We start from the raw sequence: 25016 nt of genomic DNA, 5'->3' as shown, positions 1-25016 counted from the left end.
ATGAATGGTTCACAGGTGTCATTATACATGCACACTCCCTCATGAGTAAACTGGACCCTACAAATATTGGATTAGTTAACCAGTCGAACAAAGGTGATCACTCATTAAATGCCACCTCCATCTGGTTGTCTGTTGTTTCAATACTTCAATGTTTTCTCTGTCCATTAATGATATTCCATGAGTGCTTATTGTGTGTAGAACACTGTATAAAATGCTTGGAGAATACAACATACTAGACACAAGCCTCCCTGTCTTCGAAGAGTTTATAGAAGGGGTGGGGAGGATGTGAAAATTCCACGGGGATGGAACAAAATATAAACTTCCAAAATGTATTCCTGACCATCCCTGTCTCTCTTGGCCCCACCTAGCAGAGTAAATAGCTAGGGTCAAAAGGGAGCAAAATCATTTTAAAACACAGGCAAGTGAGTGCAAAAACAATGCAATTCCACTGAGTCTCTCATTTTCAAAGCTCTCCTAACAATCTCACCTCCTTCAGTCAGCTTCCCTGATTAATTCCCAACATTCCAAATCATAGCAACCGATCAATTGTATTCACTGAGAACTTAATGTGCGCAGAGCACTGTACTGCATGCTTGGGAGAGTACAGTAGACTGGTAGACATGATCCCTGCTTTCGAGGAGCTACACTGTAAACTCATTGTGGGCAGGGAATGTGTTTGTTTACTGTTGTGTTGTAGTCTCTCCAGTACTTAATACAGTGCTCTACACACAGTAAGCACTCCATAAATACGATCAGCTGACTTACAATCAATCTAAAAGCCACCTCTAAAACTTATTTGTACCCATCCTTACCATTTCATTTCTGTTTTTTCAATTATATATTCAATTGCTTATTCCTATTTACTCTATTTCATCCTGGCACATTAGTGGTTCTCCCTATCTAATTCTTGTTCTTCCTACTGCTTCCTACTTGAATGTAATTGGTCTGTCTGTCTCTTCCAATTGATTGTACCCATCATGTGCAGGGAAATGTAGGCTGTCTCTGGCATCTGTTATATTTTCCCATGCACATAATGCATTAAGTTCTCAATAAATACCCATTGCTATCACTATTACAGTCCTGCTACCTACTAGTCTCTTTCAAAAGGAGAGAGAGGCCACTGGTGAGGAATAGAGAGCAGATGCTCCATTTGAACACAGAGGCAGTGGTACTCCCTCATCCACTTTAATGTCTATCGCTTCAGCTAGATGGTAAGCTCTCTGTGGGCAGGGAATATGTCTACCTAATCTATTATGCTGTGCTCTCCTAAGTGCTTAGTGCAGTGCTCTGCACACACTAAGTGCTCGATAAATACCACTGACTGATTGACTGATAGAGTAGAACTGTCTTTTGCAAATCTATAATAATAAAGATGGTATTTGTTAAGGGCTTACTATATGCCAAGCACCGTGCTAAGGGGAGTAGATACAAGAAAAACTGGCCAGACACAGTCCCTCTCCCACATGGGGTTCACAATCTAAGAGGGAGGGAGAACAGGTATTGACTCCCTATTTTGCAGATGAGGTAACTGAGGCACAGAGAAGTTAAGTGATTTGCCGATGGTCACACAGCTGACAAGTGGCAGAGCCGGAATTCGAACTCATGACCTCTGACTCCCAAGCCTGGGCTCTTTCCACTGAGCCACGCTGCTTCTCATTCATGGTCTACCTGCTTTGATAATATGTCATCTGGATTCTAGCTCTGCTCTTATTATGTCAAAGGATGATAGGAGAGACTTCGAACAATACAAAACTGAGTACTGACAGAGAAGACACTGGAAAATATCCTTAGCTAAAAGGGGGATCTACATCTAGCATCCTTTTCTACTACTAGGGAGACTGGAGGCACAAGAAAATTTATTTTTCTTGATACATTCCTTTCACACACACACCTTTGAGAAGCAGCATACCTAGTGTGGAAAGAGCACAGGCCTGGGAGTCAGAGGACCTGAGTTCTAATCCAGGATCCACCACTTTTCTGCTGTGTGAGTCTGGGCAATTCACTTCACTTCTCTGTGCCTCAGTTCCCTCATCTGTAAAATGAGGATTAGGACTGTGAGCCCCATGTGGGACTGTGTCCAATCTGATTATCTTGTATCTATCCCAATGCTTAATGCAGTCCCCGGAACATAGTAAGCGCTTAACAGAGATCATTAAAAAAAGTCATGGGGATGCAAAAACAAAACTGGTCAAAAGATTGTCTCAGTCAATTAGTCAGTGATACTTACTGAGCGCTTACTGTATGCAGAGCACTGTATTAAGCAATTGGGAGGCCACAGTTCAATAGGGTTGATAGACATGATTCCTACCCTAAAGGAGTTTACATTCTAAGCGAGAGGTTGACAATCTAGACAAACTCACTAAGCAATGTAATAATATCCATATTTGGATGATACAGGATACTGCAACATACAAATTCAGGAAAAGCTTCAGCAAAAAACTAAGGTCTTCCAAACTGTTCCCAGTGCTATATTATCTGACCTCATGCCCACAACACACTTCTCCATCTCACTTAAATATAAAGAGAGACCTTAGCACAGGTCCTGCAGGCACAGAAAATCCCCTAGAGTCAAAAATAAAGGCACATTATCGAATGACAACTTACAAGAATAACTGATATATTATTAGAAACATAATATAAGTATATGACACAACGGCTACACTCCTAGTATATGTGTAGACCAAATTTATTTCTGATTATGTAACACAAACTGTTAATTTTCTAAGGAAAGAGGTTCACAGTTGAAATCCGTGAACAAAATACAAACCATTAATTCTGAAGGCATCAATCTTTCTGGCTTGAGGAGGAATGTGAGGGAAGGAGATGGCCTGGGTTGCAATACATCAAAGCGTTCTAGACTGTAAGCTCCTCTAGATCATAAACTCATCCTCTAGATTATAAACTCACTGTGGACAGGGAATGTGTCCGTCTAGTATTATACCATACTCTCCCAAGCCCTTAGTACAGTGCTCTGCATACAGTAAGTGCTCAATAAATACATCTGACAAATTGAGACCAATTTAGCAATCTATGTCAGCTTGCTCCTCTGTCAGCTGAGGAGCAGTGTGTCCTACTGGAAAGAACACATACCTGGGAGTCAGAAGATCTGGGCTCTAATCCTGACTCTGCCACTTGCCTGATGTGTGACCTTGGGGAAGTCCCTTAACCTCTCGGTGTCTTGGTTCCCTCATCTGTAAAATGGGGATTTAATGCCTGTTCTCCCTCCTACTTAGACTGAGTCCCATGTGGGACAGGAATTGATGCTGACCAGATTAACTTTTATCTACCCCAATGCTTAGAACAGTCTTGACACGTAGTAAGTGTTTAGCAAATACCATAATAATAATAATAGCACTTAACAAGTACCTTCAAAAATAACAACAATAACAATCTGAAAAATCCCCGGAAGAACCTTTTAAAGTTGTTCGCATGACTTTCAAGAGGACTTTTGGTATGTCCACTACTTTTGAGATGTTTGACACCATAAAAAAGGGGAGTTCCGAAAAGGGAAGAAAGATGATGAAACCGGGCTCTAGGAGTAAACATGAAGTGCTCTTTTCAGGATTTCGAGTATACTAGACTTCCTGGGAAACCCCCGAAGAGATTCAGGGCTGGGGTTGGATCCCTGCCTGTAATCGAGGAATGGAAAATAATTGGTGATTACGGGGGAAAAGGAAGAACAAATGATGATTCACCAATTCGTAGCCTAGGGGTGCTGCAGAGGTGGCCAGAGAGGAGGGTAAACAAAAGACCACTCAATGTTTGAGGTTTCTACTTGCCTAAAGATATGCGTAATTAAGAGAACTATAACAGCATACAGTGTCAAAGAGCAAGGAAGAAACGTTAAACGAACAAAAGGAACAATCCCTGCTTTATAGATCGTCATCTTGACATTCTAAAAGTTGGAAGGAAGGAGCCCGGTTTTGGATGTGTGCCCCCAACAACACGAAGTCTGAAGATGTACAACGGTTTAGGGTGGTAGGACTAAACTCCATCTATTGTCACTAAATTGCCAGGCTTGGGAGGGGGCCGGGGAGAGCTATTTTCCAACTCCACATCAATCAATTAATGGTATTTATTGAGCGTTCACTGTGTGCAGAGCACTAAGCACCTGGGAGAGTATAATTCAAGAGAGTTGGTAGACCCGTTCCCTGCCCAAAACGATCTTAAAGTCTAGAAGACTGTAGGTCTTTCTGATCCATTAACTCTTCAACACATGCCAAAACCCAGCTCACTCACCTTCAACTCCTTTTCATTCCCACTCTCAAAATGAAAAATTGGCACCTCTGTGGGCAAGAAGCCTTCTTATGCTGAAGGTCCTTTTACTTTGCCAGGTGTGGCTCCCAAACATATACCCCGAGGCTCGGTCAAAAAATGCGTGGCTCAAGCTGGGAGACTTCCGTTGTGAAATAATTTAAAAGGCATCCCAAACTGAGACATCGCTTATGTAGAAAAATTAGTGCCCAGGGAAGTTTTTCTTTTTTTAAAATTGCATAAGCATGTAATAGACATCTTAGATTGAGTAACAGATTTATAAAAATAACCACTATAATTGCTCAGCCAAATGACTAAGCCATAGGACATTGAAAATGGGAATGGACAATTCCAGAGCAAAAAATTCACATGTGCCTCCATAGTGAGGTTTGGGAGCAAGTTAATCAGAAATATAAAGGAACAAAGAGCTCTCCATGAGAGGCATTATGCTTAGTAATAGACAATGAGAATTCTGGGAGTCCAAACAAATACAATAGGAGGAAAAAAAACTTCCTTAAAAAGCAAAGGAAACACCTGCAATTTTTAATGGAACAAGAGAATAATAATCATTCTATACGATAATGTTTAAATAATATAAGCTTCACCAAGGGCAATTTGGGTGGCTACAAGAGGTGACCTTAAGTGTTTTTATGGTTGATGTGAACAATAAGAACGGTGATGCTGAAATGGTGATGCCTTTGGGTGGCCTCCTTCTTGATAACACTGCAAAGCAGATGGCCTGAAACATTTCTACTGACAAAGGGAACAGCTAAGAAAAACACCTAGGAATGATCACTGTTAACCTTTTTGGGAGTGCATTGTAAATATTTTTAAATAGTTTATATTGCAAGGGCAGAGAAGACCCTCTCCAGAAATGGCAAAAGGCTAATTGGATGGGAATGCTTTACATAATGTTAACCAGCCCATTTCCACATTAATGATCTATTAGGATCAGTCTAGAGAGTTCTTGAAACAGCCTTGAACAATATTGAGGCAAAAAATGGCATCATGTGGCAGAACAAAGGGATGAGAAACAAAAATCCCAGCTGAAGGGTTTTAAGGCATCTCATTTTGTCCTTACATACCCTTTGCAAGTCTGTGTTCTCTTCACAGAAACTGCAAAAAAACCCCAAAAAGCGGTTGGGTGAATTTAGCCCAGGGTTAGTAAGTCTGTGAAGAGTCAAAGGTACCTTTGTTTGTGTAATGACTGCCTGGAGCTAACTCTCCTTCATTTTAAGCTTTGCATAATACTACAAAATGGCAAGAACATTTGGGAATTCCCAGCACAGGATATGACGATTCTCCTGAGAAAAAAAAAGGGGTGGGAAATCCCACTCTCTTACAGAATTACAATGAAACCCTTTTCTTCCCTCACTTTATCCTCAGTCTTGGTCCATCCTTTTACCTCTCTTCTGTCGAGGACTGTGTGTTCATTTCAAAGCAAAATGTCAAGTCTAGATCAATCAATCCATGGTATTTGAATGCTTACTGTGTGCGGAACATATACTAAGCAAGTGGGAAAGTATCATACAACGGAATTCGTAGAAGTGATCCCTGGCCACAAGGAGCTTTCAGACTACAGCAGGAGACAGACATTAAAATAAATTACAGATAGGAGAAATAGTACAGTATAAGGATTATATATATATATATATATATATATATATATACATGTCCTGTGGGGCAGAGATTTTATCCTTGCCATTCTGCAGAATGGCAAGGATAAAAATGGGATCACAGAATGAGGTGTCCAACCTAATTATCTTGTACTAAGTGATTAGTTGCGTGCTTGGCGTAAATTCTACAATTAGGTTAGAAAAAGCTTAAACTGATCTCGGAATTCCAAAATAATTTCTTCTTCAGAGTGAAACTCTAGTAATGTTAGAAGAAATCTAGAAATCCTATAGGTGGGAACAGAACATCCACAGATCAGATGGTAATAATAATACTAATAGTATTTGTTTAGACTTTATTATGTGCCTAACATTGTACTAAGTGCTGGGGTAGGTAAGAAGGACAGACACAGCCTCCACCCATATGAGGTGACAGTCTTAGGAGGAGGGAGAACAGGTACTGAATCCCTATTTTATAGTTGAGGCAACTGAAGCACAGAGCAGTTAAGTGACTTGCTCAAGGTCACCCTGCAAGCAAGCTGGCAGTCAGGTCTCCTGACTCTTGCTGTTTCCACTAGGCCACCTGCTTCTCCATTTATCACTTATCCTTTAGGTGGTCTGGAAATGACTGGGTAGACTATATAAATACAAAAGCCAGAGAGATAGATAAGAGAACACCACAAACATGGCTCCTTGCATTGGATTCCGAATGGAATAAGGAGCTCAGAAAGGTGTTCTAAATAGGGTTAGAGCATACAGATAGCCAAGGCTGAACAGAATGGTTGAGAAAACTGCCCGAGAGTAACTGCTCAACCTAAAACAGTAAGTGACCTCTTCTCTAATCCTGAATGGAGACTGGAGGACTTAATTTACCTTGAATGGCTAATACCACAAATACTAGTTTTTGAGGTGGTTTTCCAAAGCAGAAAAATATCTTGGAGATTTAATAAATTCATTAGAAAAATGAATAAATACATAAATAAGTGGGGCAGGGTGATTCCAAAGGAAGTTCTTGCCCCTGAAAATACTGGTTTCCTCTGAATAATCTTATTCATCTTTGTTATCATTTTGGGATTTCCATTACTCATCTTCCCTACGAAGAGAGATGACATTTTTCAAGGCTCCCTTTTTATAAAATTTTATTTCCTTTTATAACTGAAGAAGTCTTTAATCCTTTAGAATTAAACAAAGTGCTTTTTGTGCCATTTCTTGGTATGGATCCTGGTGCTGTACTTCAGGCTACACACAGCTGGTTGGAGACTCCCATTCAAAGATGCAATGCTCAAAAAGAAATTCCTAAAACTATAAGTGTCAGTTAACTCTGAGAAATCTCTGACTTGGCTAAACAAGTTTCTTTTTGATAGCTCCCATATTTGAAGATGCTGTTCTGAACATTTATTAATGGAACCAACAGGGGGTTGAGAACTTGAAATCTGCAGAAAGAAATTTCACTTGACTTTTGTTCCCTGGATCTAGGCTTTTTAAGTCAGGGGCATTAACTGGAAGTAGAATTTTATTTGAAAATCTATTATTGCTTATAAGTTCCTTGAGGGATTCATTTCTACTAATTCTAGTGTACTCCCCTTAGAATTTAGTACATTCAGCCTGCACAGATTAAAAGTTCAGTAAATACTACTGATTGATTCCTTGAAAAGATCAAAACTTTGGATGCATTTCTCTTTCTTACAAAACTTGAAGGGTTAATTTATGAAAGCGTTAAAACTGAAAGTAGCCTGCCAAATTATACCCATTATAATCCTTGTACTGATAGTAACTTCAAAACAACTGGAATTACAGTGCTAACAGAAATTGGAGTAAAATTATTGTTTTACAAAGGACTTTTTTGAAAGTTTGTAACTACAAAGAGCAGGAATACATTATCTTTTTAGCCTAAAAAACACATGGACACATTACTAAAATTGAAACTTTTTTATTTTATCATATGTCTTGACCATAACCACAATTATTCCATCTGGATTAAATAAGGAAATATTGTATACAGGAATTCAAATATATTTTGTGCTGAAACTAGTCTTTAAATAACCACACTGCCATTCATCAAATGTCTATTACTAGTATTTCTTGACAGGATATTTCTGAACACATCAAATTTGAATAAGAGTAGCATTTTTTCCACAAATCATGGAAGTCAATGCATGTATCTCAAAACAAGCCTTTTCAGAGGCTCCACACTGAGCTTGCCAATTTATCAGATAGAACAGTTTTAGGTTGGGTCCTGCTGGTCTATAACTAGAATTTTGAGACATGCTAAAGGGAAGGGAGAAAAGGAGTCCTGCTTTAGGGAGATCAATTTTAATGACGGAAAGGCCCTGGAGAAGTCATATGGCCCAGTCCCCTGCCTTCAGGCAGATGGGCACCTAAATCATCCCAGGATAGGTCATAATATATTCTACTGTAAAAGAACACCAGGCTGGAGATGCCAAGACCCTCTTGATAATGTTCTAATCCCACCTCCGCCACTTGCCTGCTTTGTGACCTCAAGCAAGTCGCTTAACTTCTCTGTGCCTCAGTTACCTCATCTGTAAAATGGGGACTGAAACTGTGAGCCCCATGTGGAACATGGACTGTATCCAACCAGATTATCAGTATAGTGCCTGGCACATAGTAAATTCTTAATGCACAACAAGAAGAGAAAACCTCTGCTTTAAGCTTGAACCCTAGACTGTAAGCTTGTTTTGGGCAGGGAATGTACCTACCAATTTTGTTATACTGTTCTATTGTACTCTCCCAAGTGCTTAGTACAGTGCTCTGCACACAGGAAGTGCTCAATATATACAATGGATTGATTCTGTCACTATCTGAACATATGTCAATTGCCTTCTGTATCTTTAAAAGAGATGTAGTTAAACCACAATTGCACAGTATCTGTGGTGTAATAATGATTCCTCATTTGAACTCTAACCAGTATGTTTCTGCAACTGATTTCATCTAAGAGTAGTACTACTAATAATGATATTTATTAAATGTATATAGTGAGCCTCTTTCAGGTAAGATAAGGCAGGCAGGAACGGGGCCAATCAATCAGTCAATCAGTGGTATTTACTGAATGCTTACTGTGTGCAGAGCACTGTAGTAAGCGTTTGGGCAAGTACAAGAGCACTGAAACACACATTCCTGCCCACAAGGAGAATATGCTTTAAAGCAGTCCATCACCTTTCCCCCTCCTACCTCACCTCGCTACTCTCCTACTATGAACCAGCCTGAACAGTTCGCTCCTTTAATGCCAACCTTCTCACTGTACCTTGATCTCAACTATCTCGCCAGCGACCTCTCGCCCACGTCCTGCCTCTGTTCTGGAACGCCTTCCCTCTTCATACCCAACAATTACACTTCCCACCTTCAAAGCCTTATTGAAGGCACATCTCCTCCAAGAGGCCTTCTCTGACTAAACCCTGCTTTCCTCTTCTCCCAATCCCTTCTGTGTTGCCCTGACGTGCTCCCTTTATTCACCTCCCCTCCCAGCCCCACAGCTTTTATATACATCTCAGTAATTTATCTATTTACATTAATGTCCACCTCCTCCTCTAGACTGTAAGTTCCTCAAGGTCAAGGAACGTGTCTACCAACTTGGTTGTACTGTACTCTCCCAAGCATTTAGTACAGTGCTCCGCACTCCATAAGCACTCAAATACAACTGACTTTCTCCTGAAGTTTTGCAGTGTCTCTTAGCGGTTATCTTTCAAAAGTAAACTGGTGACTGAAGTTATAGGTGATCTGCCTGGTGCTGGGAATTCAAGAGTGGGAGAGCAAAAGCTAGAATTATATTTAACTTTACTCAGCCTTGTAAGGAATTATCCAACCATCATCACTGTCTGATAACCATGGGAGAAACCCACTGTCCAAGAACAAGTATGGGATCTTTTTAATATTAGGTGAAAGTTATATTTTTCAAATATTTGCAGAGCAAAGAAATCTTTCACAGGTCCAAAAACCTACTCCACTACCCTTCCTGTCCCTAAAATGAATAAATCAGATTTATTGCACCACATTTCAATGGGGTGGAATCACTGTATTTCAAAAGCCTAATAAAAACGCTATGGTTTTGAAATGAGTGAAAGTTGAGTATAGGCATGGGCTCAGAAATCTTTCCAGCTCATCAGTTACATAAGCTCTCAGAGTCGATTTTTTTTTTAAATGGTATTTGCTAAGAGCGTACTGTGATGACAGACACTGTATCAAGCAATGGATAGATACAAGCTAATTTGGTTGGACAGGGTCACTGTTCCACGTGGGGCTTAACCCCATTTTACAGATGAGACAACTGAGACTTCGGGAAGTGACTTGCCCCAGGTCACACAGCAGACAAGTGCAGAGCCAGAATTAGAACACAGGTCCTCTGACTCCCATGTCAGGGCTCTATCCACTAGGCCATGCTGCTTCTCATCCTCCTTCTATCGTGTTACAACTCAGACTAATTGTGGGAGGATTTCTGCAAATAGTTTGGTTTGGAGTGAAGAAATACTTATTCTAATACACTGGAGCCTGAGATTTGAACTGAATTTTGCCCAATAGCAATTCCCCAATTTTTTCTCCCCTTTCCAAATCTATAAAGTAACAAAATCCTTCAAGGCATGTTTGTACCCCCAAAAGTTTTAATTTACAAGACCCATCCTTTCTCAAAATATAAATGAGCTACTTCCAAAGTGGACACTTGAACGTGAGTTTATTTCTTACACCCCTGTGAAGGACAAGAACTTTCATTCTGAAGTAAATCCAGAATGCCAGCTTCTATGTGAACAGAAGGGGGAGCATCATTCTTAACCAGTAAACTAATGAATGGCAGTAATTATCAATCGATCAATGGTATTTATTGAGCACTTACTCTGTGCAGAGCACCATATTAAGCATGCAGGACAGTACAATATAACAGAGGTGGTAGATATGTTTACAGTCTAGAAGGGGAGACAGACATTATTATAGATAAGTAAATTATGGATACGTTTGTAAGTGTTCTGAAGCTGAGGGAGGGGTGAATAAAAGATGAAAATCCAAGTGTGAGGGAGATACAGAAGGAAGCAGGAGAAGAAATGAGGACTTAGTTGGGGAAGACCTGTTTTTAATAAGGTTTTACTATTAGGAATAACTGAACAGTCTTTCTTTACATTAGGATATGGCATAGTGAGTGGAGAGGCCTGGGAGTCAGGTGGTCATGGGTTCTAATCCTGGCTCCACCACCTATCGGCTCTAAGACCTTGGGCAAGTCACTTCACTCTCTGTGCCTCAGTTCCCTCATCTGCAAAATGAGGATTGACACTGTGAGCCCTTCATGGGACAGGGATTGTATCCCACTCTATCTGCCTGTATCCACCCCGGCACTTAGTACAGTGCCTGGCATACAGTAAGTGCTTAACAAATACAATCATTATTATATCACTTCTAACTCTAGATCTTTTCAGTCCATTGCTGCTTTGATGAAATATCTATGTAAGAGCTAGTTAATATGCTGACCCCTCCCACACCCTTCCTATCTCCGTTCTACAGAGATGTGTACCACTTAAGTGCTTTAAGACTCACTCCTGCCCCAAAATATCAGCTTCCTCACAGGTCTCCCTCCCTCTTGCCTCTCCTCTCTGCAGTCCAAAGTTCACTCTGCTACTCAAGGAGTTCACATTCTAATGGAGAAAAAGCACCACCTCCAGAAAGTATTCCCTGATTAACACCTCACCCTCTCAATCAAGGTTACTTATTGAGAGCTTGCTGTGTGCACAACACTGTACTAAGTGCTTGAGAGACTATAATAAAACCAAGTTGGTAGCCATTTTCCTGCCCGTAAGGAGTTTACTGTCTAGAAGAATAGATACTAAAATAAGTTACAGATTTCTCTATATGTCCTGGGGGTCTGAGGGTGGGGGTTAATGACAAGTGTTTACGGAGTAATAATAATTCACAATTATGGTATCTGTTATGCTCTTACTATGTGCCAAGCACTGTTCTAAGCCCTGGGGTAGATACAAGTTAATCATGTTGGACACAGTCCCTGTCCCACATGGGGCTCACATTCTTAATTCCCATTTTAGAGATAAGGGAACTGAGGCCTGGAGCAGTGAAGTGATTTACCCAAGGTCACGCAGCAGACAAGCGGCAAAGCCAGGATTAGAACTCAGCTCCTTCTGACTCCCAGGCCCATGCTCTAAGAGCCCTGCCTTAGGTGCTTCAACCAGATGTGAAGCTTCTATTCATATTAATTCCAGTACAAAAGATGGGTGGGGAGAGGAGGGGCAGGTGAGAGTTTCCACTCAGAAATGAGAATAGATAGCCCATTTGTGTGCACTTGGCCTCGGACCCAAAGAATCATCCAGTAATGTACAGTCCGTGATGCTGGCAGTGACCATATAAGGTTCATTTAGCACAAGTCTGCAGGGATTAGAATTCCCTCCCTAGTGAGGAAGTCTGTAGTCAGAACTTTTAGTCACTGCTCTGGTAGCACTGCAGGAAAGCATATTGCAAATGACCCTGGAGAAAACTGTGGGAAAGAACAAAATATGCACACGTCTTGCTAAGCAGTGGGATTTGGACAATCCTATTTTTATATACAGCATGAACCCCTTTGCGGAAGACTGACCAATCCAATGCAGAGGAAGAAACAGACTATTTATGCTGCTCAAACAATTTCCAGATTAATCCATTCTCAAAAAAATTAGACTGACTGTGAAAGTTTTATCTCAATATTCATCATATTTAAGAAGCCCTAAAATGGCAGGCGTTTGATCTGCAAAATGCCCACAGCAACCATATCTTAACTGTCTATAGGCAACAGAACTCTTTTTTAAAAATTTTTGTTAAGCACCCACTATGTGTCAAATACTGTTCTAAGCACTGGGATAGGTACAAGTTAATTAGGTCAGAAACAGTCCCAGTCCCGCATTACTGTCCCACAGTCTAAGGAGGGAGAATAGGTATATAACCCCCATTTTACAGCTGAGAAATCTGAGGCACGAAGAAGTGAAGTTACCTGCCCAAGGTCACACAACAAGCAAACGACAGAGCGATTGGCAGAATAGGAATTAGAACTCAAGTTCTCCGACTCCCAAACCCTTGGTCTTTCCACAAGGCCATGCTCTTTGGCCTCAAACTCCTCGTCCTTGATTTGAAATCATTCAAAAAGAAACAGAAACATGGCAAATATTTAAATGGCATTTACTGAGTGCTTATTATGTGCTTGGGAGAGTACAACACAGAGTTGGTAGACATGTTCCCTGCCCACAACGAGCTTACAGTTTAGAAGAGGAGAAAGATATTCTTATAAATGAATTTATTATACATATTTATTTAGATTTATATCTGCCTCCTCTTCTAGACTGTAAGCTCGTTGTGGGCAGTGAATGTGTCTACTAACTCTTTTATACGGTACCCTCCCAGGAGCTTAGTAGAATCCTCTGCAAACAGTAAACACTCAATAAACATGATTGATATAATCTGCAGATATGTACATAAATTATAGGGGATTGAGAGTGGGGTGACTATCAAACACCCACAGATTCAAGTGCACAGACCACACGGAAGGGAGAGGGGTGGAGGAAAAGAGGGCTTCATAATAATAATAATAATGTTGGTATTTGTTAAGCGCTTACTATGTGCAGAGCACTGTTCTAAGCGCTGGGGTATTCAAGGTAATCAGGTTGCCCCACATGAGTCTTAATCCCCATTTTTACAGATGAGGTAACTGAGGCACAGAGAAGTTAAGTGACTTGCCCACAGTCACACAGCTGACAAGTGGCAGAGCTGGGATTCGAACCCATGACCTCTGACTCCCAAGCCCGGGCTCTTTCCATTGGAAGGCCCCTTGGAGAAGTGACTTGCCCAGTGCTAAAGGAAGTCTGGGTTGGTCAGGGTCTCTGTGCACTTATGGGACTAGGAATCCTGGATTTTTATTTGGTGCATCCTAACACACCACTGATTCACTCACCACCCTCTCGTCATTTTTATAATTGTTGTCCCTTAGGCAGGGAACTTGTCTATCAGCCCCTTTATATTGTAATCTCCCAAGTGCTTAGTGTAGTGTTCTGCACCCATTAAGAGCTCAATTAATACTACTGATTGATTGATATTGAGGATGTGGTGGTTTGTACACTCTTTTTAAAGAGTTAGCGTTTATCAATATGTCTAAAATCCACAGGATTTAAGTACATATCCATCTCTAATACATTTTACTGCCTGTCTGCCCTTCTAATCTGTAAATTCTCTGTGGGTAGGGACTATGTATTCTCCTTTGTGTGTAGCTCCAGAATGCTCCACTCTCTAGAACTGTGTCTTTATCACATGGGTCAAGCAGATCCTAAGACAGAGACACACCACCTGATAGTCATTTATTTGTTAATGCTATTAAAGTTATCTACCTGATCTAGTCTGAAAAAATGTAATTGTCATTGTTGCGGGTTTTTTTTGGAACAGTGAAATCACTGTCGAGACACTAGAGGAAATGTTATTCCACCGGTTATCCTTTAAACAATATCTCATATCTTTTTTTTTTTTTTACAGGCCTTGGTAACCCAACACACTGCTTGTTTGGGTTCTGTTTTGAACTCCTGTTTCCAAGAGATTTGACTTGTTAGGATGCAAGAAGCCCAACCTTTTAGAGGGGAAAAAAAAAGATCCAGGGCCTAGGGAACTTGATAGGAGCATGCTGTACCTTTTAACACAAAATTTGAAGTACTTTCCTTTTACCTTGTCAGCTGGTTCATGCTCATTTAATAATTTTATAATTATCTGCAATATTTTAAAAAAGATTTATATCAAGTCTGAATATACAAAAGCACAAATATAAGTAAAGGAAAGCACTTATTTTCTTGACACAAATGATATCTATTTTTAAGAAAACTACTGCTCGAGAGGTAGTGTGGCCTAATGGGAAGAGCATGGGTAAGAGTCAGAAGATTGGGATTTCCTCTTGGCTCTGTCACTGGCCTACCATGAGACCTGGGTCAAGTCACTTAACTTCTCTGTGCTTCAGTTTTCTCTTCTGTAAAAAGGGGCTGAGATATCTGTCCTTCCTCCCTCTTAGACTGTGAGCTCCACTGAAGGACAGAGACTGTCTGATCTGATTATCTTGTGTTTTTCCAAGCATCTAGACCAAGGTAAATGTTTAATAAAATGCCTGCATTATTAATGCAAAACCCAGAGTAAACATTTTGATTTCGTGACATAAAGATCACATGGTGCTCTTTTTTCTTTTTCTTAAATGGCATTTGTTAAGGGCTTACTATGTGTCAGGCACTGTACTAAGCACTCGGGTAGATGTAAGCTAATCAAATGGGACATAGTCCATGTCCCACATGGGGCACACAGTCTTAATCCCCATTTGATGGATGAGAGAACTGAGGTACAGAGAAGTGAAATGACTTGCCCAAGTTCACAGAACAGACAAGGAGCAGAGCAAGGTTTGGAATCCAAGTCGCTGATACCCAGGCCTGTGCTCTTTCTACATAACTTGACTGTGAACTCCACATGGGACAGGGACTGTGTCCAAACTGATTAACTTGTATCTACCCCTGCGCTTAGAACAGTCCTTAACACATAGTAAGCAACAATAATAATAATAACAATAAAGTTTACTTATGCAAGAAATGATAGCTGGCAATTTTTAAAGTGATTCACTACCATTTAGGGGATACATTTGTTTTACCCATATACATTTTTATGCCTACATATGATTTATGTCACCGGTTCAATAGACCCACTTTCAGAGAAAGGACTCATTCAAAATTCTTTCTCCTAGAAGACCGTGGGAGTTCAGTGTGGGACCGAGTGGGTGCGGTTGGAACAGCAGGAGAAATAGGCCAAGTTAGGCAAGAACTCCCAGTTATTTCTTCGCGACAATGGCATTTTCCAAAATTCCTCTACTCTCCAAAGGAGACTGAAGAAATCACAGGCCCGATAAAAGAACGTTACCAAAAATAACATCCTCCTTCACCCCCAAATAAATCTACTTGGAGGAAAAAAAAAAGTTCAGACCCAATGAGGGCAAGTGATACTTTCTCTTACTACAATAAATGTGGGTTTACTTGTGGCGTGGGGAATAGAGGTGTCCTGGATTACTGAAATATATGAGTGAGCTTCCTTTGAGCCGTTACTTCTTACCTCATTATTCAGGAAACTTTTCAACAAGAAGCATATTTGCTTGCATTTGTTTATCGGCTCCCTGCCTCCCCAATGGTGGAGGGGCTTAAAAGGTCTTCCAGAGAGATGGAAGCAGGAAGGAGAAAGAAGAGAAGCAAACCTGGATAACTGAGAGCCCATTGCTCAGTACTATTACGTACAGATTTTTCAGTCTGCCCTTTCCTCCTTTTGGCAGTCTACGGGAGAAATGACTAATCGCTAGCCAACAAAAATGCCCAGCATTCTGAAAGTGGCCAATAGAAACAGTTCGAGTTGCCATTCTCTACCCAGTATGATATGAGGGCATAACCATTTAAAAGAACAAAAGAAAAATAACGGCCCTCTAGGTAACAATTTCTCATAGCCAGGAGTAGGTATACTTGGAATCTTTTCAAAATGACACTATTCAGATGGTTATCCTGGGATTATCCACAGGATAAAGTATGTGTAGTATTGTGGTGTGTCCTTGAAGCAAATAATGCTTCTTCCTTAAATTTTCCAGAAGGGCATATAATGGCTTAATTTAAGCAATCTAAACGTGTTTATATTTAGAAAGGAAGTACAGGAACAATGAGCGGTAATCAAGGGCAAGATTTCTGTAGTGAAAAATCATCTTTGTATAAACTGAGTTCCAAGCACAAGTGTATGAACCAGGAAAATGTCAGCACTTACACGTCCTCCTTTCTCCGGAAAACACTTGCAACCCCTACTGCAGTCTCTTCCTCCACAGGGCACATTAAATTTCACACCCTGAAAGACAAACCATGAGGCAAATATTAATTTTCCATTATCTTCCAGAGCCAAAGACTGCAGAACATACACAGTGGGATGAAAAATAAAATACCTTATCCAAAGTCAGGTACTTCAAATAATGAGACATTGATATAAGAAGGATGGGGCAGATGGTTTATCTTTATGCTGTTAATAACAATAATAATAATAATTATGGCATTTGTTAAGTGCTTACTATCTGCCAAGCACTGTTCTAAGTTCTGAGTTAGATACTAATAATCAGGTTGTCCTACGGGAGGCTCAAAATCCTAATCCCCATTTTCCAGATGAGGTAACAGAGACACAGAGAAGTTAGTGGCTTGTCCAGTGTCATACAGCAGACAAGTGGCGAAGCTGGGATTTGAACGCAGGTGCTCTGACTCCCAAGCCCATGCTCTTTCCACTAGGCCATGCTGCTTCTTGCTGTTAGTATATAGTTAGAGGTAAATTTTCGACTAAGTTATTCATTTATTTTTTTTCCAATAGTTATCCAATTTTATTATTATGCCTGCAAAGCAGTTTATTCTTTCAATATAGTTTCATTCACACCTATCTGGATTACATGGGCTGTGCTGTGTCAGTTTATAGAAGCAGCATGGCCTAGTGCAATGAGCATGGGCCTGGGAATCAGGAAATCTGGGATCTAATCCCGGGTCTGCCAACTGCCTGCTGTGTGAACCTGGGCAAGTCAATTAACTTTCTGTGCCTCAGTTTCCTCATCTGTAAAGTGGCGATTAAATAACAGTTCGCCTTCTGATTTAGAACAGCAGCCCTACCTGGGACAGAAACAGTGTCCAACCTGATTAACTCGTATCCACCCCAGCATTTAGAACAGTGTCTGAAACATAGTAACCACTTGATAAATACCACAATAATTATTATTATAGATGAGGAAATCCACCTAGATAGCACATGAGAATACCCAGGGTTTTCTCCATACAAAAGCCATTTGTTTGAGACTTTCCTATGGATACTTTCATTTCCATTTTACAATTTCTCCTGGTTTCCCTATGCAGTTCTCGCTAACGATAATGATGATAATAATAATAGTAATAATTGTGGATTTTGCTAAGCGCTTACTATGTGCCAGGTCCCGCACTCAGGTGGACATTAGCAAAATGGACTGGACACAGTCCCTGTCCATGTGGGGCTCACAGTCTCAATTCCCATTTTGCAGATGAGGTAATTGAGGCAGAGAGAAGCAAAGCGACTTGCCCAACGTCACACAGCAGACACGTGTCAGAATTGGGATTAGAAACCAGGCCTATGCTCTATCCACTAGGCTATGCAGCTTCTAGGTCATTCTGTTCAGAATGACCTCCCGTTCCCTCAGTGAGATGCCATGAAAAAGGTCAAGGATGGATGGGGTTTTAATATTAGCTGGTGCTGATACTGACAGAACAGAAGTCACTTTTTGATCTCTTGGAACAATATTATTCTATTTTCTGCTCCTTCTCTATTTCTAGGAATCATGTCCCATAGTGATAGAATTAGTTGGGGGGGATGTTTCAGTTGTGTAGTTTTTTATTTTAAAGCTATGGGAGCATGTGTTGAAATCCTCTCAGCCCTTGAAAATATCTAAAAAAAAAAATACTTCTTTAGGAAGATAATAGGTTGATAGGCACATTGTTCTGAACATTCTGAATGAAGCTAATAGTGATTAAATAATAATAATAGTGGGGTTGTCGAGGGCTGAAATGAACTAATTAATGTGAGAGCACTTTGGCAATAAAAGCACTACAGAAAATCAAGGTATTAAAATCACTATAGAAAACCAAGGTGGTATAATTAGGCTCAAATGATGTTCAGTCACATTATTCTAAATGGTTTTCCAATTTCTTAAGGGTAGATTTTTAGAAATGTCGCACAGTCGATCAGCTTATATTAAAAAAGACAGCTTTCGGAAACAACGTCCAAAATAGACTACGATGAGTCCAGTCATACGATTGGAAACACAAGACTTTGTTCAATGCCATATTTAAGTCCCTACAGGATTTCTGAATGCGTTGGCGCTCTGCATTTTGTTTGCTTATCTCTGAGAACCGAGCAAACAGCTGCACCATATGAGTCCAGCTGCTTCAGCTCCAAACTCTGGATTGCTACACCTATTGGAAGCCAAGTTTCATTTGCTGGGATACCCCCGCTCCTGCACACATGATAAGGACAATCCGGGATCTGTCATGCGCTTACTGCTGATATTGGCCAGGACCCAAAAGCCACACCTGGCCTTCTGTCCAGTTGCTGCAGAGGAGAAGTCTCCCTTCCTGCCCCTTCATCCGTTTATCCCACTTCAGCCATGTTGTTTCCTGGTCAAAGACTTGGATGGCCACATTCTCTTCTTAGTGGGGATTGGGTCTGGCCTGATTAACTTGTATCAACTCCAGAGCTTAAAACGGTGCTTGACACACAATATGTGCTTCACTCCATTATTATCATCCTCAAGAAATACCATGGATTGATTGCTTATAAACACAAAAATGTAGCTACCCATATTACTAGCTTTAATTGACTGATACACAATTCTTGGTAATTTTGGTTTAGCAACAAATCCCCCATTCATTTATTTATTTTTTAATTGTATGGTATTCATTAAGCTCTTACTATGTGCCAGGTATTGTGCTAAGCTCTGGGGTAGAAACGAGCTAAGCAGGTTGGACACATTCCCTGTCCCACATAGGACTCACAGTTTTAATCCCCACTTTACAGATGAGGTAACAGAGGCATAGTGAAGTGAAGTGACTTGCCCAAGATCTCTCAGCAGACAAATTGTGGAGTAAGGATTAGAACCCAGGTCCTTCTGACTCCCAGGCCTACGATCTATCCACTAGGCTATGCTACTTCTCCTCTTTCATTTTGGACATTTATGACATTATTCGTATGAGAAAATGTTCTCCTTAAAACATTCCAAGCTCATGGCCCAGCTTCCAGGAACCAATTCTGCTTCCAGTATTCCAGATTTTCTGTTTATGCACAAGAGGTTTTTAAGTGGTGATAGTTAAGTGTTAGTAAATAAATAATAAAACTTTCTTCTCCTCAAATCCCAGTTCCATCACTGGGAATAAGAAATATGGATGCATAGTGAGAACAAAGATCTTACTCTCATTTTAAGCTTATTCAAAAGCAGCAAAAAGACTGGGAAACTGTTGGTCAGGTCTCTGAACTTTACCCATGAATAATGAATGTATCATTAATCAAATTTATAAGAAGATGTAAGAACAAAACTCATCTGTGCCCAAACAAAGAATATTTTGTTCTCAACCATGTCTTAAGAAACGTCTTGTCCCCAGACAATCTTTTCATGCCAATACACCTCCAGCCAACAGAAGGAAATTCTCTGCAGAGGATTTACAGAACTGTACACACAGACTTCTGCCACTCTCCATAATAGAACATTACTCTGGACAGAAAAGATGCATAATGTGTATTATTGTAAAGTAATCCATTTTCTATTTAATAGACACAGATCCATACGTCATGAACTTTGCTGCCTTCTAGGCTACAGTTCCTCTGAGACTTATCTTTTAACACTAGAGAGACTGAGAGGAGAGCCAAGTTGAGAACAAAGTTCCCTGTTTAATTCTATTAGTTTATCAAAACAGGAAATATAAGCCATTTCCTCACATGCAGCTTTAAAAATTAAGGAAATAATTCCAACATGGTACAAATAATACAAGGTATATGCTAGAGGAAATGCATGAAGCAGCCACACCACACAGCAATATGTTTTATCTGAAGCTTCTGCCATTCATTCAGATTCCACTATTTCAGGCAGAATCAGGATGCAATACCTCCAAAATAATAACAGTAACTTTGTTAAGTGCTTAATAATTAATAATTATATATATATAAATATATATTATATGCTTATTATATGTCAGGCACTGTACTAAGCACTGGGGTGGATACCAGCAAATTTGGGTTGGACAGAGTCCCTGTCCCACAAAGTTCTCACCATTTTCAGGATGAGGAGAATAGTTACTTAATTCCCATTTGCGGATGAGGAAACTGAGGCACTGAGAAGTTAAGTGATTTGTCCAAGGTCACCCAGCATCTTGCCCTGGGCTTAAAACAGTGCTTGATATATAGGAAGCACTTAACCAATACCACATTATTATCAAATGGCAGAACCAGGATTAGAATGCAGGTCTAATTCCTGACTCCTCTCTTGTGCTCTTTCCACTAGGCAACACTGCTTCTCCATGGCTTCAGTTCTGGGAATAACACCTTCACTTCAGAATGGGTGTGAAATTCTATTCGGTCATTAAGACTTTAAGTAATCAGTGGCAGAACAGGACCTATCTACTTGAGGAAAATGAACTCTTCTGGAAAAAACGGTACAGTGAAAGCCACTAAAAGAATTTAATGTTCTGTCTATTGTTGGGACTCAAAAAATATTGTTGATGATGAGGTGGAGAGGAGGAAAAAGAAGATTAGGATGGTTAGATTACAGCTCTCTGAAGTAAGGACTCTGTCTTGTTTCTTGAGCATTTCCATTAGGTCATTTCTGGGTGACATTCAATATCAAAGAGTAAGACAAGATCTCGAACGAGGAAGTTCTTTACTGTAGTAGTCTTCCTCTACTGAAACATAGTATCTATCAATCCAGTGTCACTTCATTTCCAAAAACGGTTTCCTAATTTTGGTTGAATGATTGCTTTTATTTTTAATTCTGTTTGATAAAACCACTATAGCAGCCATACTGCTTCATCTTTAGTTGACTGTGGGAAATGCATTTTTTGATGCTTGTCTCTTAGGAAACCTACATGGATCATTAATATAAACAGGCAAATTCCATCACATTCTTTTAGAATAAATGTTTTGATTCAACAGTAGAACATTTTCATTAGAGGAACAAACTTAAAGCTTTCACTGATGGCGGGTGAACACTGTCAAAGTGCTGGATATCCTTGCCCATGAGTTCAATTAATCTTAGCATTAATTAGACTGAAATGTTCTCATAATAATAATAATAATGTTGGTATTTATTAAGCGCTTACTATGTGCCGAGCACTGTTCTAAGCGCTGGGGTAGACACAGGGGAATCAGGTTGTCCCACGTGGGGCTCACAGTCTTAATCCCCATTTTACAGATGAGGGAACTGAGGCACAGAGAAGTTAAGTGACTTGCCCACAGTCACACAGCCAACAAGTGGCAGAGCTGGGATTCGAACTCATGAGCCCTGACTCCAAAGCCCGTGCTCTTTCCACTGAGCCACGCTGCTTCTCTTACTCATCCTTACTGAAAAACGCTAGCCAACATCCTCCAGCCCCTGCCATCAAATCATGAAACTCCCAAACAGCATGGGTCTGGGATTAAGAGGACCTGGGTTCTAATCCCAGCTCTGTCAGTTGCTTGCTATGTGACCTTGGGGCAGACACTTCACTTCTCTGGGTCTCAATTATGTAAAATGAGGTTTAGGACTGTGACCTCGGGGTAGACACTTCACTTCTCTGGGTCTCAATTACATAAAATGAAGATTAGGACTGTGAGTCCCTTGTGGGACAGGGATTGTGTCCAACCTGCTAAACTTGTATCTACCCCAGCCCTTAGTACAGTGCCTGACATATACTATGTGCTTAAAAAACACTATGAACACCCCTGCCCGCCACCCCCCCCAAAAGAAACCCCCCCACCCCAAAAATACCATAATTATTATACAGATCCATTGAGGTCTTTATCTCTTTAGGGTCTCCAGAGTTCATGAAATTTATGTGCACCTTAATTGCAATAGTGATAACCGGCTCAAAAGCCATCTTAGTCTCCTGAGATTAGTTCTTCTGTCAGCATGATAGTACTCAAAAAATATAAGATTGAGCCAGTCTGCAGAAGGGCTTTTTAGTCGTGGGATCAAATGTTTGCTCATGCTTCCCGGTTGAACTAGGAACCTGGTTAATTGACAACTACCATCAATACTTAACATGGTAGCACAAGAATTTCAACTACGTGCCCTGGAAAAAAAGGCGGCTCATAAGTATCGAGACGATGCTCACTGCAACGTCGTTTTTCTGGGCGGGATGTCTGTGGAGGATTTGGAGAGGAGGATTTCCAAGCAGGGGTCCTGTGGGGGAACTGAAAGGAGGCCCATGCGACCTGGGAGGCCCAAATCAAATATCATTCTGGCACCGTGGCAGTCATGAGAGAGGGATTTCTTTCTATATGAGAGGAAGTTTCTCTCAGCATGGCCTAGAAGATAGAGCACGGGCCTGAAAGTCAGAAGGACCTGGGTTCTAATCCCAGCTCCGCCTCTTGTCTGCTGAGTGACCTTGGGAAAGTCACTTCACTGTGCCTCAGTTCCTTCATCTGTAAAACAGGGATTAAGACTGTGAGCCCCACATGGGATGCGGACTGTGTCCATCCTTGTTAGCTTATATGTAAGCTCCTCTAGACTCTAAGCTCATAGGCAGGGAATGTGTCCGTTACATTGTGCTGTACTCTCCCAAGCGCTTAGTACAGTCCTCTGCACACAATACCTGCTCAATAAATATGACTGATTGACTGATATACCCCAGGTCTTACTATGTGCCAGGCACTGTACTAAGTGCTTAACAAATTCCATAAAAAGAAAATCTTCTGTATTGTACTCTCCCAAAAGTTAATACAGTGCTTGACACACAGTAAGGGCTCAATAAATACCATTGATTGAATGAATTGAATGAACGAATGAAGATCAGGAAACCGACAGGTAGATGCTGTAAGATGCAACTACATCAGCACAGCAGAGGGAAACATTTATAGGCACATACTGTGAAATGAAATATCAATCAATAACTGGTATTTATAGAGCGGTTACTGACTGCAGAATACTCTACTAAGCGCTTGGGAAAGTGAAATACTACATAGTTGGTAGACACATTCCCTGCCCACAAGGAGTTTTAAGGTCTAGGTTGGTGAGACAGACTTTAATATAAATATATAAATTACAGCTATGTACTTAAGTACTGTGGGGTGGAGGGCGGGGTGAATACCAGGTGCTCAAAGGGCACAGATGCGTGGCTCAGTGGAAAGAGAATGGGCTTTGGAGTCAGGGCTCATGAGTTCGAATCCCAGCTCTGCCACTTGTCGGCTGTGTGACTGTGGGCAAGTCACTTAACTTCTCTGTGCCTCAGTTCCCTCATCTGTAAAATGGGGATCAAGACTGTGAGCCCCACGTGGGACAACCTGATTCCCCTATGTCTACCCCAGCGCTTAGAACAGTGCTCGGCACATAGTAAGCGCTTAACAAATACCAACATTATTATTACAGATCCAAGTACACATACGATGCAGAAGGGAGGAGTGGGGGGAAAAGAGGACTTAATTTGGGAAGGTTTATCATCAATCATGCATGACTTTTCAGCTATATCCACATGAATGGATGGTAATGGTAACAGAGGTATTTTTCAAGGACTTGTTAAGTTCTAAGCAATGTGTTTAGTGTGAGGGTAGATATAGGATAATCAGATCAGATCCAGTAGCTGCCTAACATGGGGCTCAGAGTCTAAGAGAGGGAGAACAGTTCTATCCCTGCATTTAGAACAGTACCTGGCATATAGTAGGTGCTTAACAAATATCATCATCAACAGTTACTTCATCCCCATTTCACACATGAGGAAACTGAGGCAGAGGGTTTTTTTTATGGTACTTGTTAAGCGCTTACTAAGATCTGGGACTAGAATTTGGGTCTCCAGGTCTTCTGAATTTCAGATCTGGGCTCTTTCCACTAGGCCGTGATGTTTGCCTACACCTGCGCTAATTCCTTGAATATATAAACATCCCTGCTCTATCATCAGCAACAGTATTTACTGAACACTCACTATGTGCAGAGCACTGTACCAAGATCTTGGGAGACTGCGATAGAACAGAATTAGTGGAAGTGTTCCCCACCCACAGTGAGCTGATGACTGCATTCTTGAAAACCCTACGTTAACAAAAAAATTGTATCAGGTCAGCATTGTTTTAACAGGACAATTAAATGACCATTGGACTTGGGCCTCTATTTAAGCAGCAGGCACTGTGTTTCTGTATCAGTTCAACAGTGACTTACCCAAGGTCACACAGCAGACAAATGGCGGGACCGGGATTAGAACCCAGGTCCTTTTGACTCCCAGGCCCATGTTCTATCCACTAGGACAAGCTGCTTCTCTGTTTCTACCACCTCTGTTGTATTAAACTTTCCCAAATGCTTTGTACAGTGCTCTGCACACAGTAAGCACTCAAATACCATTGATTGATGAACCATCTGTTTCAGTGACTGAAGATATTCAGGAAAAGAAATACTACAGA

The 25016-nt window shown here is 40.7% G+C and overlaps 1 protein-coding gene across 1 annotated transcript in view; it reads right to left on the bottom strand.

Annotated features, from left to right (window-relative positions):
• Positions 1-25016, bottom strand: part of COL4A2 (collagen type IV alpha 2 chain) — a 146855-nt gene that overhangs the window by 87577 nt on the left and 34262 nt on the right. Inside the window, exon 4 of the mRNA XM_029048046.1 lies at positions 16656-16733. Coding sequence (XP_028903879.1) covers positions 16656-16733 — 78 coding nt within the window. The remainder of the gene's footprint in view (positions 1-16655; positions 16734-25016) is intronic.

The sequence above is a fragment of the Ornithorhynchus anatinus genome, chromosome 20 (genome assembly GCF_004115215.2).
Source record: "Ornithorhynchus anatinus isolate Pmale09 chromosome 20, mOrnAna1.pri.v4, whole genome shotgun sequence".
NCBI classification, from domain to species: Eukaryota; Metazoa; Chordata; class Mammalia; order Monotremata; family Ornithorhynchidae; genus Ornithorhynchus; species Ornithorhynchus anatinus.
This window is presented reverse-complemented; position numbering and strand designations above follow the sequence as displayed.